The sequence below is a fragment of the Crocodylus siamensis genome, chromosome 4 (genome assembly GCF_052110815.1).
Source record: "Crocodylus siamensis isolate JL-2025a chromosome 4, ASM5211081v1, whole genome shotgun sequence".
Taxonomy (NCBI): Eukaryota; Metazoa; Chordata; order Crocodylia; family Crocodylidae; genus Crocodylus; species Crocodylus siamensis.
The window spans coordinates 209,769,739-209,790,633 of record NC_143398.1 but is presented as its reverse complement, the minus strand read 5'-3'; the positions used below and the strand labels follow the sequence as shown (position 1 = coordinate 209,790,633).

Here is a 20,895-nt window from a genome sequence, read left to right as displayed (position 1 = left end):
CATAATTCTACTGTGAACACCTCTTGTAGTTTCAACTACTTTTCTAACAGGTCTGTCAAATGTTGAAGCAAGATCCTTGGGATTCCTTTGTTCTTCTTTCTCATCCAGAATGCTTGCCAATATCTTTCTGGATTGATGTCCAATCGGTACATAATTTCTTTCTTCACCTTGTCATAATCGATGGCTTTGCCCCATGGCATAGCGCAGTACACAGCTTGGGCTTTTCCTATCAGGAGCACGGCCAGTTCACCTGCACATTGGCTCCAATTTAAGACTGAAGACAATGTAACTCTCTCAAAGCTCTCCAACAATGATTCCGGGTCATCTAGGGGTGTCATTTTTGGAACTTTTAATTGGGCTTGATTTCTCTGTGTTCATGCTTGTTGTTGGAGCCATGGTTCCTCAAGAGCGATTGATGAGCCGCTTGCTGTTGTTGCTGCTGGAATAGCTGGCCCATCAAATGCAAGGTTTGTTGAAGTGGTTCGGTGCAACCCATGGTGCTGGGTTGCATCTCCATGTTATCTGTCTTGCTGTGGTTGTCATTCAGTTTCCAGCCAATGCACCACTGTGATGTTTTCACTGACTGCCTTGCCTATCACCTCTTGTGTTGGTTCCGACTCTCGCCTGCCACATCTTTATTAATTTTGATGTTATTAGTCAGGAGATATTATTTCTGCTGTAGGTCACTGGCAATCTCTCAGTTTCTAGCGGTGACTCACCTATCTGATGCCTTTCTTGTCCGATGCATGAATTAAGAATATTACTCAAACCACAGTCATATGCAGCTGAACTATTCTTTTTATTATCTTTCAGGTACTTTTACACTCATAACTATTTTTATAAAAGTCTTCCCTTTTTTTGTACACTTTTAATGCTATTTCTTCTTTATTGATATACAACATAATCAAACTCACTTTTGAACTCGTTCTTGAATTGTCCCAAAGTTTTTACTTTCAGTTTCCTTTTCCTTTTTTTTAAATTTATTTTTCCTGTGTTCTTCCTAGTTTCCAATCAGACCTCTTTAAGAACAGTCAGTATCATCAATGATATAAAAATCAAAACTAAGAACTCTCAGCAGGTTTGTTCATTTTTTGTTGCTTACTCTCTTGTTCTTTTCTTTTTTTCTCTGGAGTATCCACCCCACCTCTGCTTCTCACAGCTTCTCCCTTTCTGGCACTTCTATTTCTTTTCTGGGAAATCCTCCATTGATTCCCTGCTTCCTTCCTTCATCCAGCCTCCTCCAACACACTGGACCAAGCTCTTGAAACTCCCCAACTCTGCAACCCTCTCCCTGCTCTCTCTCTCCAAGTCGCCTCTTGTTCCTGTCTCCGCCTCACATGGTCCTGTGCCGGGCTGTTTTATATGCAGCAAGCAACTGCTCTGGAACCACCGCACTCCTTGGTCAATTTCTTTTTCAGGTCTTTCACAACACTGTGCAGACATGTACAAGTAAGGGGCATGATGAAATGAAGTTTTGTTCCATTAAAATTAGTATGGTCACTGGACCGTTTCAGTTGGATTAGTAACTACCTGTTGATGGTTGACAAGTTTGTCTATCTAAGAAGCACGCTTTCCTGTGCTTTCCACATCAACGACTAAGCCAACACGAGACTAGCAAAAGCTAGTGTGGCCTTTGGCAGACTCCATTAGTCAGTTTGGGACCACAGAGGCATTAGAATGTCAATGAAACTGAAGGTATATAAAGCCATCATTCTCCCAACCCTCCTTTACACCTGCGAAACCTGGACCAGTGTCATGTCAAGAAACTAAACCACTTCCATCTGTGCTGCCTGTGAAAGATACTAAAGATCAAGTGGCAGGACAAGATTATGAAGACTGAGGTGCTTGGAAGATCAGCTCTCCTTAGTATTCACACTCTACTGAAACCAGCACATCTTAGCTATGCCAGCCACCTTTCAAGAATGCCTGACACTCGCCTGCTGAAGAAAATCTTCTACAGTGAACTGTCAAATGGAGTACGCTGTTATGATGCACCAAAGAAGCAGTACAAGGGCACCCTAAAGGAGTCCCTAAAGAGTTTCAGCATCCACCCAGAGTTGTGGGAGCAAATCGCTCACAACCATCCATCCTGGAAGTCATCAATCCAGAACGGCTTTCAAACAAATGCACGGCAGATGCAATGAAGAAATACATGGTCAGGAAAACAAAAACCTCTTGTACCCAGTCCTCATCACTTTTCTGCCTCTGCTGCAGCAGATTGTTCAAAGATTGGGCTTATAAATCACCTATGTACCCACCCGACCTAGCCTCCACCTCCCTCCTCTCTCTTTTCTCCTTTTGCCTTCTTTTCTCTTTTCTTCCTCTCCACTTCTTTCCCATTTTTTTTCTCTCTTCTTCCCCACTGCTGAATGCAGTCATCTTTGCCTATGAAGGATAAACAATAGTAACTACCTGTTACCTAAAACCTTCTCTATCATAGAATCCTTTTGCAACATTTTATTTTTCATAAATTATATTGTTTTGAACTTTCTGCTGTGTAAACATACAGGATTTTTCCAGCTCAATACTCTCCCCACTTGTGTACATTAGGAGTGGCAACTAAATCCAATGAATCTACATTGTAAAACAGGCATGAGTTAGATTAGTCAAGCCAGTGGCCTTTCAATGTAGATTTTGCGGCTTGAATGTTCTAAAAATACAGTGATTAAAATCTCTTAGCATTTTTTATTAGTAGTTGATGAAGTAATGCAGAAACTTAGCTTTCAGAAATTTTCCAACGATAAAATATTGTAAGGTACAATTAGATTAAAGGTTGAAAAATAATGGAAATAACATAGTACATTGCTTTCACAAAGGGAAAAAAATAGAAAAAAACTCATTCCATTTCTCTGAAGTATTTTACTAATCTGTCACCTCAGACATCTCACTACATTCTTAATAAATACTCACTTTTTTATTGATATAGTATGGGTCCAGGTCCTCCAGGGGCTCAGACACCATTCCTGGAGGTATGTCACCATAAATAAATGGAAGTGTCTTGCCTGCTTCCAAATCACTGTTTGGCTTTGGGCCATTTTCATCATCATCATCTGTATGTTCTTGTTTGGGCTTTTTAGCTTTTTCTTCTGCAGAACGTTTTTCAATAGCTGCGAGAGACTCTCTAGTAAAATAGCGAAAGCTGTCAGGTCCTGGTGGTACCAGAAGTGCCTGTGCCATCTTTTCATCCTGCAAATTTAATTACGTTTAGCCTCTTGCATAAGAATTTCCTAGGAAAGAAAAATGCAGAGATTTTAGGAAAACTGTAAATGAGAACCTCCCACCCCAAAATAAACCGAAAACCAAATAACTCTTTATAATTTATATAACAACAAATACAAAGTTCTGCTCTCTAAAATACTCTCTAAAACTTTATTGTATTAATGGACGGTGGTCCTCAGCCTTTTAGACTCTAGGCCTTTTATAGTCCTTCAGTGGTCCCACCCCCTCATTAGACTCAAGACACCTTGGAAAATGCTAGCTCTTAGCTTTAACACATTTTTCAATTACAGAAAAATAATAAAATAATAATTTTGTTGCAAAGAACTATGAAACATGACAACAGGGTAGAATGTCTTTGGAACTAAGAATCCTTATTCCTTTTTCTAAACCATGTGAATCATGTCTAGGTGTTTCCACATCTAATAGTGCTGATACTGGAGAGCACACCACCACAACCTTAAAAGGATCTATGGCACCCTATGGTGTTGCTCACCCTGTTTGACAATCAGTGGGTTATATGTTTATTTGTTAAACATCAATTCTTAAGATTCTCAATAATTGAACTTTATAACCTTAAGCATTCTTTTTAAACGGGTCATTTATAATGAAAGCTGTTTGGCAATAATTGAGCTAATTTAATAGCAAACTGATTACTATACAAATACTTTCCTATTGGTGGTCTACCTTAGTAAGGATTATTTTGATCATTTGAGTAGATTGGGACCCACAACGTTTGCCAAACCACTTGTACTTTATGAACCAAAAATATGTGCCTCCTACAGTCCTACCTACATGTGTAGATAAAAGTGCAATGGGATCTGATGCATGATCCACACAATTGTGCCTCCTGCCATGCCACATAGCATGATAATTACTTTGCACATGTAGCTGGTCTAAAGTAATTGTTCAGTTAACTAGCTAATTGTATAGTACATGGCAGGAGAATCACTTGATTCATGATGATTGCGGGATCATGAATCAGATCCCATCATGCCTTTTTGCCAGTGCAGGGGGAGCCTGACTCCAGATTCCTCCTGTACTGGCAAGAAAGAAGCTCCTCTGGGAGCCCCTTCAGCTGATGGGTCTTCCAGTTGAAAGGCACACCATGTGCCCCGATGGCTGGGAGCCCCATCAGCTGACCTGAGCTCCCAGTTATGGGAGCTCCCAGCAGGGCTCCCAGCACTGAGACTCCAGCTGAGACAGTGCCCCAGCTGCAGGGGTGCTCTATGCGCCCCTGCAACTGGGGGACTGCAACTGAGGACATAGCAGAAGTGCCCAGATCTAGGCCCTGTCAAATTCTCCTGTGAATTCTGTTAAATACCTCATCAACAATCTTAGCCACGACACAAGAAGAAGAAAGAAAAAGAAGTAGGAGGAGGAAGAAAGTAGCAGTAGTATTAGTAGTTGTGGTCTCCTAGACATAGGGGCACTAGGAGCCCTGTCAGCTGATGGGGCTTCCAGCCACAGGGGTGCACATGCCACCTCCCCCCCTGCACCCCCAGCTGGGAGCTCTGATCAGCTGATGGATCCCAGGCATGGCAGCCTGTGTGGGCACCATGGTGGCTGGTAGTTTCTTAAGTTGAAGGGACTCCCAGCAGCAGTAGCCCATGGGAACAGTTCCATGTCTGAGAGTCCTGGGCACCCCCACATCTGGAAGACCTGTCAGCTGATGGGGTTCCCGGTTGTGGGGACAAGGCAACATGCAAAGTAATGCTGGATGGAAACCAGGTATAAAGTTATTGCACATTTTCCAGCTTCTACTTTATAGCTGGTTGGACCTTTTTTAGGCATATTAGTTACTTTGCACATGTAGCTGGCCTAAATTAATTGTGCTGTTAACCAGGTAGTTACACATATTATGCAATATGAAAAGGGGGCCCTACATATGAGGCAACAGGATTTTTCATCAGGGACATGTAGAAGCAGAGGACCATCTTGTCAGATCCACTGTGAACATCCAGCTTGCTCCAAACTACCAAAAACAACCAAAAGCAATGTGAAGGACTCTCAACACCAAACATCTTCAAGACCCAAAAGTTGGTAAGGATCTCCAGTGGGGTCTCAATGGAAAGCTCTATGCCCTGTCCACAAATCAAGGCAACACTGAGGAACTCTGGTAGGGATTTAAAGCCCCTGTCCATGTTGCTTGTGCTGAATCTATTGGATTTACCACCTGTCAACACCAAGACTGAGTGTGCCATCAATCTAAGCTGACCTTGACCAGACAAGAAAGATTAAATCTACTTGGCAAGATTACATCTTACGTCTGCAGAAAAAGGAGATGCATTAGCTCCTCAAAGCTAAAGCTCAGAGGAGGTTCCAAGAACTCAAAAACCAATGGTGGCAAGATAAAGCCAAAGAGATCAAGCTCTATGCTGACAAATATGATATGCATAGGTTTTTCCAGGCCATGAAGGGCATCTACAGCCCAATTTCCCATGGTTGTACTTTCCTGTGATTACAAGATGACTGCTCCTCAAAGACAATGAATCTATGCTAATTAGATGGAAAAATCACTTTGAGGTACTCCTGAACTGTGAGTCTACTATCATTGAATCCATCCCCCAACACCCTGAAAAGGACTCCCTTGCTAGTCCCCATATCCCCCTATCCTAGAAGGAGACAAGCGTGCTATCAAGGATACAACAAAGCTGCTGGAAGAATGATATAAATGCTAAAATCTAAAAGGCAGGCAGTAAGGAACTGGTACTGAGACACCATGATTTTATTCTATACATTTGGAACAATTAAAGGATCCCTGGGGACTTGAAGAATGCCAACATGGTAGCCAACCTCAAAAATGGAGATGAGTGTGTGTGGGAACTTTTAAGGTACTGCCCTTTTTTCACAACAGGTAAAATCCAATCCTGCATCCTTCTAAACCATCTTCTAACTCTTGCTGAGGAAGTCCTCCCAGCATCTCAGTGTGGTTTCAGACCATCCCATGGGGCAATTGACATGATTTTTGTTGCCTGCCAGGTCCAAGAAAAGGATTGGGAAACAACACCAGGATCTGAATATAGCCTTCATCAGCCTCACTAAAGCCTTTGAGTCCATCAACTGCAAAGCCTTGTGGAAATTACTGGCCAGATCTGGATGTCCGGAGAAGTACATCAAGATCCTGAGGCTTCTCCACAACCTGATGGCTGCAACCTTTCTATTTAGTGGATTGGAGACAGATACATTTGTCAGTTGAGCTGGGATCAAACAAGGATGAGTCATTACCCTAACTCTGTTCTCCATTTTTTGACAGTCATCCTGGTGTTCATTATGGACTGCCTTCCTTCTAGAATTCTGTGACAAGGATGACTCTCAAGCCTGGTGTTAGCACTGATACACCCCAGTATCTGGGCAAACCATCCTGTTGTGGCCGGGGCCACCCTTAGGGGCCAGAAGCACTGGGGACAGACCTCAATGCTCATGGAGGAGGGCCCAGGGACCCCAGCACCACAGAAAACTTACCCAGGAGGCAGGCTGGGACAGGAAAGGAGCTGTGCAAGCCGGCATTGTGCTGGCTCTTCAAGCAGCTGTCAATCAAGCTGGGCAGCAGCTGGCTGATGACATCACCTGTGAATGCTGCTGTGGGAGATTTAAAAACCCCGGCGGAAGCTGGGTGTGTGTGGGGGGGGGGGTGAGGCAGGAGGTGGGACACTGAGTCCGCCATGGTGTTATCCATTGAGCAGACCCCTCACACAAATCTGCCCTGCCACAACCCCTAGCCACTGGATTAGAGGTCCATAGGTAGCCAAAACCTACAGAGCATGTGATGGGCATAGTTTCACAGTTAGTAGGGTTGGAAGGGACCTGAGCAGATCATCAAGTCCAACCCCTTGCCATGGCAGGAAAGAGTACTGGGGTCAAATAACCCCAGCAAGGTGATTGTCAAGCCTTGTCTTAAAGACCCCCAAAGTAGGAGCCAGAACCACTTGGCTTGGAAGTTGGTTCCAGATCCTAGCTGCCCTGACAGTGAAGTAGTGCCTCCTGATGTCTAATCTGAATTTACCCTCTGGCAGCTTGTGACCGCTATTTCTAGTTGCTCCTGGTAGTGCTCAGGAGAACAGGGACTCCCCCAATGCCTGCTGGTCCCCTCTGACTAGTTTGGAACAGGCCAATAGATCCCCCCTCAGCTTTCTCTTATGGAGGCTGAACAGGTTCAGGTCTCATAGCCTGTCCTTATAGGGCCTGCCCTGCTGCCACCTGATCATGTGAGTGGCCCTCTGGACCCTCTCCATGTCCACATCCCTCTTGAAGTGCAGCACCTAGAACTGGACCAGTGCCACATAGAGGGGAAGTATCACCCCCTTGGATCTGCTTGAGATGCATCTGTGGATGCATGACAAGGTATGGTTGGCCTTCCTGACTGCATTTCCACACTGCCGGCCCATGTTCATCTTGGCATCAATGATGACTCCAAGATCCTTTTCGGCCTCTGTCCTGACAAGAAAGGAGTTCCCCAACCTGTAGGTATGGTGCCGGTTGTTCCTCCCCAGGTGCATCACTTTGCACTTCTCAGTGTTCAATCCCATTCTATTCTCATCTCCTCACCCCTGTAACCTGTCTAGGTCCCATTGTAGCCTATTCCTCCCTTCTAGTGTGCCCACATCCCCCCACATCTTAGTGTCATCAGCAAATATGAGCAGGGTGCTTTTTACCCCTCATCCAAGTCACTGATGAAGATGTTGAACAATGCGGGCCCGAGGACCGAGCCCTACAGAACCCCACTGCCCATATCCCTCCAAGTCGAAAATGACCCATCCACTATCACTCTCTGGGTGCGGCCCTCCAGCCAGTTGTCAACCCATTTGACCGTGTAGGTGTTGACAGTACAGTCCTTCAGTTTCTTAACGAGAACAGGGTGAGAGACAGTGTCGAAGGCCTTCTGAAAGTCCAGGAAGACTATGTCCACTGCTACCCCTGCATTCAAGTATTTGGTGATCTGATCATAGAAGGCCACCAGGTTGGTCTGACAGGACCTGCCGTTAATGAACCTGTGTTGGTTGCCCCTAAGCATAATCTCCACTGCTGGCTCCTCGTGGACATGTGCCAGAATAATTTTCTCAAAAAGCTTGCCCAGGATCAGGGTAAGATTAACTGGCCTATAGTTTCCGGGGTCCTCCTTCCTTCTGTTTTTGAAGATGGGAACCACGTTGGCCCTCTTCCAGTCCTCTGGCACCACACCAGAGCACCATGAGTGCTCGTAAAGCCGTGCCAGGGGTCCTGCAATGACCTCAGCCAATTCCCTCAGTCCTCTAGGGTGGAGATTGTCCAGACCAGCTGACTTGAATACATCCAGTCCTTCCAGAAGTTCCATAACTAGTTCCTCACTAACCCTTGGCCTAGGTGCACCTCCCCTGGGGCTTAAGGGGGGCCCAGAGGGGGGGTGACTGTTCCAGTCCCTGCTTAGGAAAATGGAGGCAAAGAAATCGTTAAACATGTTAGCTTTGTCGTCTGGTGTGACGACCAAATTTTCTTGGGTGTCCTGCAGGGGCCACACATTATCCGGAACCTTCTTTTTCCCCCCATGTATTTAAAAAAGGACTTCTTGTTGTCCTTGATCCGGGAAGCTAGTCCTACTTCCATCTCCACCTTGGCCTTCCTGACCGCCCCCTGCAGCCCCAAGCAACCGCAGTATAGTCCTCCCTGTTGATGGCCCCTCACTTCCATTGAGTGTATGCCTCCCTTTTAGCTAGGAGACATTCCCGGATGCTTTTGGTGAGCCATGGAGACTTATGTGACCCCCTGTTCCCTTTGATTCGTTTTGGGATTGCCTCCCTTTGGGCTTGGAGGATCATCTCCTTAAGGAGTGACCACTCTCCTTGGACACCCGGCTCCCTTCCCATCTGTGACCTCAGTGCTTCCCCGACTATTCTCCTTAGCTCATTGAAGTCCACCCTCCTGAAATCTAGGGCTGCTGCCTTGCTGTAGGCTTTTGCCACCTTGTGCTGGATGGTGAATTCCAGCAGGCGATGATCACAGTCACCCAGGTGGTCGAGCACCCGCAGCCCCCTCACCAGGTCATCACCCATGGCCAGCACCAGGTCCAACAAGGCATCTCTCCTCAAGCCTCATTCTGGGCCCCACCACTTGGGGTCTGGACCCACTTCACCCCACAGTGCTGCCAGCTCCAAGGAGCAGGGTATGGGTGTGAAGACAGCTCCTTCACTCCCACACTGGGTCTGCTCTTCCCCTCCACTGCCACTGCATCAGCCCTGTGGCAGCAATGACAGAAGGGGGGGAGAGGGGAGCTGAGGCCAGTGCCAGTGGCCTAGCCTCCCCATGGCATCCCAACCCCACTCCCCCCCATGCCGCCCCCACAGCTGTTACCTCCAAGGAGCAAGTGGAGTGGGGCAAGGTCAGCTCCAATGGCCTTGCCCCCCACTCCACTCCATCGTCACCACCTGCAGGGAACTGGGGGAGGCAAGGCCATTGCAGTCCCATGCTCCACCCCTGTGTCTCCACCATCATGGCAGTGGGCTGCCACCTGTCCAAATGCTTCTTCATGCTCTAATTAGCTGTTTGTCAATTTTAGAAAACCAGCTTAAATTAATTTTGCTCAAAAAATGGAATTTTCATCACATGAGACAGTCTTGCACTTGGAAAGTTGCTTTCCTCTGAATCAGGACCAAAACCTATGTTCAAAATATATAGACATAAACATTTTTGTAGCAAGAAAAGTTCCAAAATATTTGGACACCTGAAAATGTACTATTTATATATTTTCAGTTAGCAAAATACATTTGTTGAACTTCTAAATAAAAACTTTATTGTAGGTTGATTAACTGAAGGAAAACAATTCCGTGCAAATTTTTTCCCAATGAAAAATCAAAACATGTCAACAAACTAACATTTTCTCATTTAAAATAGATTTTTTCTTAACCTGTACTCTCTATTGGAAAAAAAAATTGAAAATAATTCTCAAACAGCTTCACTTGTTTCACATACGTCACCACACAATGGCAAGATGGCAGTGGTTGCCAGTCATCATCTCAACTGTTTTCAATTTAGGATGCAGGAATTATTGAAGGCAGAAGTAATAAACTACTAAAAATCTAAATTCAACTACTTGTACTAACATTTCTTTTCCCCTCCAACTTGTAACTCTCACTCTGAAAGTGTGTACTCATAGCATTTAAGTAATCTAGATTTTGGAATTTGGCCTCACAAAACAGGGCAGAAGTGTCAGAGGGAACATTTTAGATTTAAATCTGTTGTATTATGTCCATAATGTTGGTCTTAAAGGGTGTAAATGCACCATTCTACAGTCTTTAGTGCAGCAATAGTCCATTTATTTGATAAGGTTATTTTCATTTTATAACACTATAATGCTAATTATTAATCCTATAGTGGCTTGACAATGCAGTAAGAAATGTGAAATCACATTGCACCTAAGACCATGAATGTGGCAGCTGAACCACTGGTAGAAGCAATTTTAATGTTACCGTAAACAGGGATCGAGCATTTTTCCAGTAGATCTGAAACACTCTCTGAAAAGAAGTTTTCATTACAATAGGATAATAAATCTTGCACCCATTCTACTAATGAATTAGCATCAGTGCAGCTACTTTGATTTTTGCTGCTATTGTAATGCATTTTCCTATTGTACTAAATTTCCCATTGTAGATATGTCTTAGATATATTTCTTGATATTACATTACATTAGTTAACTGTCCAAAAAAAAGCATGGTTTGTACTTTATACAAGTACTTATAAAAGTGTTTCTTAAAAGTATGTTTATGGAGGACTTGTGCTAAAACTTGTAGCAGTTTCAAAAGAGGGAAACGGCATCAATTCTGGATGAATTAAGTCCATGGGTACCTATAGTAATTTCCTTATATGCAGGTTACTACAGGTATGTTTATTTGTAGGCCAATGTTTTCAAATTTGCCTATCCTTTCGTGTGCTCAGAGAGGGTAGGTCTGAGAGGAAGGGGCTGCAGGGGAGAGAAGTTGCAGGGGGCAGAGGACAGTGGAGCTAGCTGCCTGAACACCCCTGCCTCCCAGATCTGGTGTAGCAGGGTGAAGGAGGCAAATTCAAGGCAAACCTCCAATAATTAAATTCTAGACATGGAAAACTATAACTTGTGCAGGAGCAAGCAGGATAGCTCTGGCACTGCCGAGCACTGCTCTGGGTCCCACCCTTGCCAGTTCCTACATATGTTACAGTGGAGGGTGGCAAAAATCCCTGTGCTGTTCCTCAGTGACGGACAAAACGTAACAAATAAGCTCACATTTCTATCCAAGTATGTTTCCTGTTTTAAGTTTGGGTATGTGGTGGGGGGAGGGGCATGTGGGGTTCATGGGTGGGTGTGTGGGGGAGGGAGGGATGTGGGGTTTGGTAAGGGAGTTGAGGGGAGGCCACCACATGCCCACCTCCTCCACTGACTCCCTGTGATGCACAGCCCAAGGTTTTGGCAGCAGCAGCCAGCTGGGCCATCAGGGTGCTCATGTCCCACTGGAGGCACAGCCCAGTGGGTGCTGCCTGACCTGGGATCTGTACATGGCAAATGGAGCCAGCCTGGCCTGGCCCAGCCCCACCCCACCCCACTCCACCCCACGTGGTGGCAGGAGCCATTCTGGTCCTGTCCAAAGCTGCACGCTAGCAGAACAGGCTAGAATGGCTCTGTTCGCCATGTGCAGACCCCAGGTCAGGTGGCACTGCGCCACCATGGAGCTGTGCCTGCAAGTGCCTGGACAGCCCAGCTGGCTGCTAGTTCCCGGGGCTGTGCGCCATGGGGTGGGGGGGACAGGGACAGAAGGAGAGGGAGTGGACATGGGGCAGCCCCCTATTAAGCCCTCTCACAAATCCCACACCCACAAACCCCTGAGGCAGCATGCTGGAGCAGCAGAGACATGGGGCAGCCATAGAGGTGCTCTGACTGGGTGCCAGAGCATGGCTATAGAGGACCCAGCCTCTGGTTGCTCCTGGAGCAAGCCCTGTGATGCTTTTTTTCCACTTTTTTTCTTATTGGGATTTCTTGGTATCAAATTTAGAGGAACATTTTTTCATTCCCAGTGTGCCTCTTGTGGTGTCTCAAACTGCTTTGAGATGTTACAGCAGGCAGATGCTCACTCATCTGGATGTGGCCTGTGAGGACTTGAGCACTAGGCCTTGAGCTATGTCTCCAATTGGATACTAAGAAGAAGTGGACTCCTGAGCTTTTTCATTTCAGTGAACCTGAACCATAGGCATGCAGGTATATATTTGATTACTGCTAGAATAAATGCAAGAACAACTCCTTTATAAAGTGGCTATGTAACCTTGCTCTCAGCTAAATAGAGCACTAGCTTCTCAGATGCAAAGACCTGGGCTCAAGTTTCTGCTTAGGGATCAGTGATAATGAATATTGCACCTTATAGTCTGATAAATGTCTGTTCACATAGCAGAACTGGGATTACCCCTTAGGTTAAGATAAAAGGGGCTGTAGTAGTCTGTTTCACTAAGCTTCAGCAGTAGCAGCATCCTAGCTAAAATAATCTCTTTCTGCAGCTCTAGAGGTAGAAAGTGCTGAGAGGAATTTATGCAATGGTGTATCATGTAACACTTTCAATCCTGACTCAGCATGTGAAGAGTTCTGAACTCCTGGGACATACTGACCAGGAAAACAGAAAGCAAGAAACCCAGTTAGGAGAAGGGAGTAGCAGGAGGACATTTCCACAGTGAAGAGGAGTCTAGAAGGGTGGAGAAATCCAAAAGGAGGGAGAAATTAAAAATGAAAGGAAAGAGTGGAAAGAAAAAGACATGAAGGCAGACTAAAGTCTGGGGGATGAGCGCATGGGGTGAAGGTGGAGAGACAGTGGCAATGTTGTCTTCAGGGAAATGAGTTGTGATCCTTAAAGTGAAACCACTCTTGGCAGAACTCCATATAGCTAAAAACACTTTCTAGCTCAGTAACATCAATGGCTACAAAGCAGCACACAGAAAAATATTCCAGTATTCCCCTTGTGCTCATCCTTTGCATAGTTATTTGTTCCATACGTGCAGAAGTATATCTCATAGGAATCATCCTAAAACTGGGAGCACTGACTAGTTATGGAGAAAGGAGGAAATAACATTTATTTTTCAGGATGTATATTTGGCTGCATTTGAGGTAAATTCTCCCTGTGAAAACAAATTTTCAAACATCCATCAGAAGCCAGATGTGGAAAGTTGGTAGCCTTCCTGTGTCCCCTGTCACCTAGGCTAGGGACAAAAACTACACACAAACTGATATAAGTGATCAGAAACCTATTAAAATCTGTAACACAACAGAACTTCAGTGCACACAAGCTGCTTTCAAAATGGCTAAAATTGGTTTATGATAAACCTGGATGGATGTAGTATCAGACTTCACCAATTTAGTTTAAATCAGTTTCATAAACTTCTGTCCCAGATCCCTTCCAGATTCAAGTTAATTCATAGTTCCCAGTATCCCAGGATGCTTTGCACCTGCCCTGCAAACCCCCTTCTTAGGGTGGGCAAGCTAGCCTAGGTCCAAACTGTTTGTTCCATCCAAGCAGGGAGGTGTGTTGTACTACCCTTCCCCCCCCCCCCCCGCGGCTTCTGGCCTGAGCCACTGCAGACATGTGTCTGCATTTCCGTAATCAAAAGTGAATGTCTGTTCACTTGCTTATCGGTTCAATATATGCAGCTTAGATTAACCCACACAAATTGAATAGATTCAGCCTCAGGCTTTTTGATTGTCTGTACTTAACCCTACAGCTCCATGCTTTCCTGTGTTCCTGGTCTCCTAAAGCTTTGCCTCTTCTTTCTTTTCCATGCTCATGTCACCCCCTCACTGTTATTCTTTCCCACCTACCACTCCACTAGTAGACATTCCCTCTCATTATCATTCCACCCACTTCCAGTCATGAGTGAACTGAGGAGTTCTGAAAAGTTTGAGGAGTTTCAGTAGCCACCAGGCTGAATTTGAACTTTCCTTCCATTATTTAAGGGTATGTTTAAAGGTAAAATGTGAATCAAATGATTTTCATTATAGGGACTCAGTGTGGAAAAATTTGGAATTAAACAAAATGGCTGAATTCTGATCTGATATCAGTTTTACACTATTGTGTCTCTATTTGATTTACACTTGTATAACTGAGATTTCATCAATCTTACTTGATTATGGTGACAAGAGCAAGAAATTAACAAAATATATAGAAAAATAATGCCCATTGTGCTATTGAGATCATTAGTTTCATTGCATTAATTGCTGTTTTTGCCAATATAATCAATTAAAGGCCTTCTTAAAGTCAAAGGCCTTCTTAAAGTCCAGAAAGACTATGTCCATGGCGACACCATCATCCAGGGATTTGGTTACCTGGTCATAAAAGGCCATCAGGTTGGTCTGGCAGGACCTGCCTTTGATGAACCCATGTTGATTTCCCCTGGGCATGATCTCCCTTGCTGGCCCCTCATAGATGTGATCCTTGATAATTTTTTCAAGGATTTTCCTCAAGACCGATGAGAGGCTTATGGGCCTATAGTTTCCTGGGTCCTCCTTTCTCCCTTTCTTATAAATGGGGACCACATTAGCTAGTTTCCAATCTTCGGGCACCTGGCCCGTGGACCACGATCACTTGTACAGCTGGGCCAACGGCACAGCAATGACCCCTGCCAGCTCTCTCAACACCCGTGGGTGTAGGGCATCAGGGCCCGCAGATTTAAAAACATCCAGCCTTTCCAGAAGATCCCTAACTACATCTGCACAGACCCGAGGCCTGGCAGTGCTATCCCCAAGATTGCGCCTACCTGTGGTGGGAGAGCTGTCCTGGTCCCTGTCCAAGAAAACAGGCAAAGAACTTGTTAAAAATTCCAGCTTTCTCATCTGGTGTAGCCACAAGATTACCATTTGAGTCTAGCAGGGGCCCTACATTACCCGGTGCCCTCTTCTCACTCACAGTGTATTTGAAGAAGGACTTTTTGTTGTCTTTAATCCTGGTCACTAGCCTGAGCTCCACCCCCACTTGGCTTTCCTAATAGCCCTGCTACACTCACAGGCCAAGGAGGAGTATTCCTCCTTGGTGATAGCCCCTCCCTTCCACTGGGTATACACCTCCCTTTTGGCCCTCAGGCATTCTCAAATGCCTTTGCTGAGCCATGGGGGTTCTGGCTTCTGGCATATCCTGACTTCAGCTCTGACTTCTAGCTCACTCTGAACTCGGCACCAGCTTCTGATTCCTGAACCCTGACTCAGTCTGTGACTTGAACTCTGACCCTGGATTTTCCTTTGGATCTGGTAACTTGGTCTGTGATTCCTTCCCCCTGACAGGACCCTGATTTTGGTCCTTCCCCTCCCTTGGTGGCATAATCACTAAACTAGACTATGTACACTCTCATCCCCCTGATGTACCTAAGGAATATCTTCATTGTCTGGACACACGAAAGGAATCTTTAGTGACATTCCACCAGGATTTTAACAATTTCCATCAAACTAACTCTGGAATTCTTCACCCAGCAAATGTATTTCCTACATACCATGGTGAAGTTTTGCAATTGCCACATTGTATTGGGAACCCACTGACTGCTACAAATATCCTTATAACCAGTTTTCATCTTAAGCACACCACTGCATCCATCATCTACAACCAAGTTCTACATTACAGCCATATTTGCTCCCATCCCACTGATGGAGATGTACACCTATGCTAGGGACAGACGTTCAAAAAGCCCAAGCCTGAATTGATTCACTCTTTACAGGGTAGCCTAAGCTGTGCAGCTTAAACTGATTAATAGCTTGACAGACATGCTCTGTTAAACCAGGAAATGCAGGCACATGCCTGGAGTGGCTCAAGCCACAAGCTGGGGGGGCACTAGAGCATGCCTGCCAGCCACTGCCAAAGGGGAGGAAAGAGAGACGCCCTCCAAGGCTCTCACCCCTCCCTACTGGAGCAGAGCGGGTGTGGCCAGGCACCAGCCAGGGCTAGCAGGGAAAAAGTCCTTTCTCTAAAGAAAGCTATTGAACACAGCAATTTTTAAAGCATACATACAACAGGGAGCCACCAAACATCTTTGCCTAAGATAAGATACAGCTCAGTAAAACACAGCATACACAACTTTGTTTAATTTAAAATGTAAACCACAAAGAGGAGTTAGTTTTACTAATCCTAAGAACAGAGTGTCTCCTTAGAGCCAGACATTAAGAAAGGGTTTGCTCACATGTTCTGCTTTGTAATGTAAATGTAGCTCTCTGCATTTGGTGCAACTTCTCTTAACTAAATCTCCAGCATGTGTACACTGTCAGGTCTTTGCCAACACTTTCCACCTCTCAGTCTTGTTCTGCAAGTCTTAGCTCTGGGCTCAGAGCTGCAGCAGGGCTTGGATCTGCACATAGATCTGATTGCTTTTCTCCCCTGCTCTGGGACCACTGTGCAAGCCACAGAGACTGCACCTAACACCCAGGCATCCTGAGGAAGAGAGGGGACAGAGGGAATGATTAACTCCGTCCCTGCCTGTTTGCAGGTAAGCCATGGAGGTATGACTAGGGCTGGCAAACAGTAGCTGTGGTCCCCAGGGTTTGCCAGTGGAGGGGACAGGGGGAGAAATTTGCCATGGCAGCCCAGTGTCTGGCAACACCCTGCCCCTGCTCTGGCCAGAGAGCAGAGGGGAGAGGCCAGCCCTGCTGTGGAGTAGAGAGCCCTGCCCAGCCCAAGAGCATGCTGGGGATCTCCAATTTATCTTAAACCAGCAAGGGATCTGCGACAGACATTGCATAAACTGGTTTGAGCCAAATCAGTCAAGTCTGATACTACATTTAACCAGATTTCTCTCAAACTGTCTTTAGCCATTCTCAAACTGGTTGATGTGCAATGAACATATGTTCTGTTACAGTTTAAACCAGTTCCTGAACACTTAAATTGATTATGTGTAATGTCTGCCCCTAGCCCTAAAGTATTTGGAGCAGGAATTCCTACAAATGCAATACAATCTTAAAGCTATAGCTACTTAAATCAACAAAGCCAGACTCCAACTTTGTTCCAACCTGCTACAAGACCAACCCAAAAACAAGGACAACAGAGTCTCTCTGGTTGTCACCTATAGCCGCGAGCTTGAACACCTTGGATGCATCACTGATGGCTTCTGACCCTCCTTGGGCAATGATAACTGTTTCAAGGTATCCATGGAGCACAACCTGTCCTGTCTTACAGATAGTGTGTGTCCCCCGCCTCCTCCCAACCTCAAACAGTTTCTCAAGCAACAAGTCACTTAACTCTTATTCTCACTGAGGCACCAGGCCTTGCAACAGACCCAGATTCAAGCTGTGCCCCCTCATCAATACAGACCACATCATCACTGGACCACATAACCTGGATTATAACATTCACCTACTCTATCCATGTCATATCAGGTGCTTATAGTGCCCCTCTGCTGTCTACATTGGACAGGCAAATCCCTACATGTAAGAATAAATGAACATTAGTTCCCGAAAGACGCACAAGCTTATGGCAGAACACTTGAACCGCCCTGGACGTTCCACTGCTGACCTCTGAGTAGCTGTTCTTAAACAACAAACCTTTAAACACCAATTTGAATGGGAATTACAGACCAAGAAATCATCCACAGACTGGATTGTGTTATATATTGTCTAAACAGGAACAATGGATTCTTACCCCACTACCTGTATTAGCTTTTGTGCCTCATTTATCCCAAAAGTCCACCTGCCAAAAACCTTTGCTTTGAGAAAGACTCTTGGAAAAAACAGATGATGAGGTTTGGGTGAAACTCTTATGTTTTCTCTTTGCAGTACCAGACTGATCAAATGAAAGCTGGCAAGGATCTGGAATGTGACTGGAAAATTTGTTGACCCTGACTTTGTTCCTTTAGGTCCCCTAAAAAGATGCAACATGGAATTGACAAGGTGATATTAGATATACTTCCTCTTTGAAGGATTCCATTAATCTGCACTTTGAGAAGTCATGAAAAACCTTCATAGTGTGACTGTGTGAAGTATAGGAGACAGATTTCAAGGTGGAGAAAAGGTCTAAGCAGATAAGGACAGACCACAAGATGTTCACTACACAAAGGAGATACCTCCTCCACCGCCCCCTCCCCCCCCCCAACTCCAACTCTGACCCACCATTTCTCACTCTGTTAAATTTCTGTATCCTGAACTTGGTTAATATAGTTGAGCAACTTACCACAGAATTAATTGTTTCCAGATATCTTCAAGCACTAAAATGTCTAGGTCAGTCTTTCCAGTAAAAGATATAACCCTAAGAAATCCTTGCCTCTTGCATAGACCAGTCCCCTAAGTTGACCTATGGGAAAATAACTTGAATAGATGCCCCAATAACACACAGTCTTCTGGTAAGATATCAATAAGGACTATATATTGAATACCTGACTCATATTCTTTATGGTAGTAACCCAGAAAATAGGTAAAGAAAATATTTTCCTTATGGAGAAGGAAAAATGAATCTTACCTTTATGTTTCTGGGCTTTGACTGTTCTCCAGATCTAGTCACTTGGATGTCTTGTTATAAGTAGAAGAGGGCACTTCACTGGGAAGGATGTAGAACACAAAAGATTATGGGTATGGGTTAGAAATGTTTCTCTTCACAAAATGAAGTTTGTGTAAGGCTTTCCCATTTTTATGTCTATGTCCAATGTTTCTCTTAAATTCTCAGAACAGATCAAAACAGGCAAATGTAAATTGAGAGGAGACTGGTCTCTGCTCTCCAATCACATTGCTACATGTCTCCACTCCATGATTAAAGAATCTAAGGAAAAGTAGGATAATGTACTAGTTATTTATAGATTAATTATTCAGAATTATGAAGCTTCTCAGGAAATGTTTGGAAGTTTCTAGAATCCTATTTATTACTTTTTTTAACTGAAGTTTTTAACTGAAGAAAAGAAGTCTTAAAGGTTATTAGACAGTTAAGGGAGGTATCGAGCTTAATTATGATAATAAGGCAAATATATTCCTTGTAACAGGAATGTTGCAGTCTCTTCCCAAGATAATTTCAGGCACCCTGCACAGGACACACTATTTTTAAACAGAAGGAGAAAAGGATGTCCACTCCAGGTCAGATGGAAAATGCAGATGTCCTATTCCTCTTGTGTCATGTATTTTTAAGCATTTCTTTGTCAGTGGCTTTTTCTTTTTGCAACTTCTAGTTTTAAAAGTTTTAAACTACATATATCTTGGTCATTAGATTTTAAATCATCTATTTACACCATCCTAATCACAGTCTTCATCCATTGAGGTTGTTGCAGGATATCTTCTACCGTTCTTCTCATTGAATTAACATTTATTTCTGGCTCTTTTCTTACTTCTTTTGATTTTGTCCTTATTTTCTATCTTATTCCTAGGAGAACAGGTATGAGGCCCTGGCAGCCCTGGAGGAGGAGGAAGGAGAGGATGAAACCAGGGCGGAGGCAACTCCATGCTCACCGCGTCCTGAGCAAGCTGAAGGAGACAAGCAGGCCAGAAGGAGGAAGCATCACGTGATCATCATTGGCGACTCCATCCTGAGAGGTACGGAGGGCCCCATCTGTTGCCGGAACCCCTCGGCACATGAGGTCTACTGCCTACCCGGAGCGAGGATTCAGGATGTGAAAGGGATGCTCCAGACCGTAATCCGGCCCACCGATTACTACCCCATGGTCCTAGTCCATGTGGGCACTAATGATGCGGCCAGGAGCACCCCGATCGCCTGATGGAGGACTACCACGCTCTGGGGCATGTGCGGAGAGAGATGGGCGCACAGGTGGTTTTCTTTTCTATCCTGCCAGTGAGTGGATGAGGCAGACGGCATGAAACGTGCATCGCGGAGACCAACTGATGGCTACAGGAATGGTGCTTCGAGGCGGGCTTTGGCTTCCTCAGCCGTGACTGGCACATCATGACGAGAGACATGCTCGGATGTCATGTTGGACATGCTCCCCTAAAGGAAGCGTGTTCTCTTCTAGGTTGGCGGACCTCCTCTGGCGGGCTTTAAACTAGGCTCATGGAGGGAAGGGGAAGATGGGGGTGGAGGAAACATCAGACTGCCAGACCAAACAACAACCAAAACTACAGCCCAGCCCAGACCAAAGAGCGAAATGAGCAAACAGGTAAGCAATGGGGGCCAGGGCATTGCTGGGACTAGGGGGGCAGTACACATCCACAGGAGGCCTCAAATGCCTCTACACAAATGCTTGTAGCATGGGAAACAAGCAGGAGGAACTCACCCTCCTGATGGCTGACACTAGCCCGGACATAGTGGGATCACGGAAACGTCGTGGGACTCTACGCATGACTGGGCGGTGACTGTCAAGGGCTATAGGTTGTACAGGAGGGACAGGATAGGAAGGAGAGGTGGGGGCATGGCACTCTATATCAAGGAGGAATACACATCCTCGTCAATTAGCAAGAGGTCAGAGGAGGGGCACTCTGAGGTGCTTTGAGTTAGAGTAGAAGGCAGTCAAGGGGAGAGAGACTTAATGGTGGGGGTCTACTACAGACCTCCCAGCCAGGGAGAAAAGCTTGACTAGGAATTCTTAGGTCAGCTCACAGAGGTAGTGAAGGCTAAAGATGTGGTAGTCATGGGAGACCTGAACTTCCTGGATATCTGCTGGGAGGAGCAGTCAGCCAGATCTGACCGCTCACGTAGGTTTTTAGACAGAGTGCAGGACCTCCATCTAACCCAAGAGGTGAACAGCCCCACCGGGGGGACGCTTTGTTGGACCTAGTGCTGGTCACGGGTGATGACC

General features: G+C 45.3%; 1 protein-coding gene across 1 annotated transcript in view; it reads right to left on the bottom strand.

The window, feature by feature from the left end:
• Nucleotides 1-20,895, bottom strand: part of LOC149867529 (sodium channel protein type 2 subunit alpha-like) — a 133,180-nt gene that overhangs the window by 97,280 nt on the left and 15,005 nt on the right. The window contains exon 2 of the mRNA XM_090045593.1: nt 2,911-3,227. Within this exon, the coding sequence (XP_089901719.1) occupies nt 2,911-3,177 (267 nt within the window). The 5' untranslated portion in view covers nt 3,178-3,227. The remainder of the gene's footprint in view (nt 1-2,910; nt 3,228-20,895) is intronic.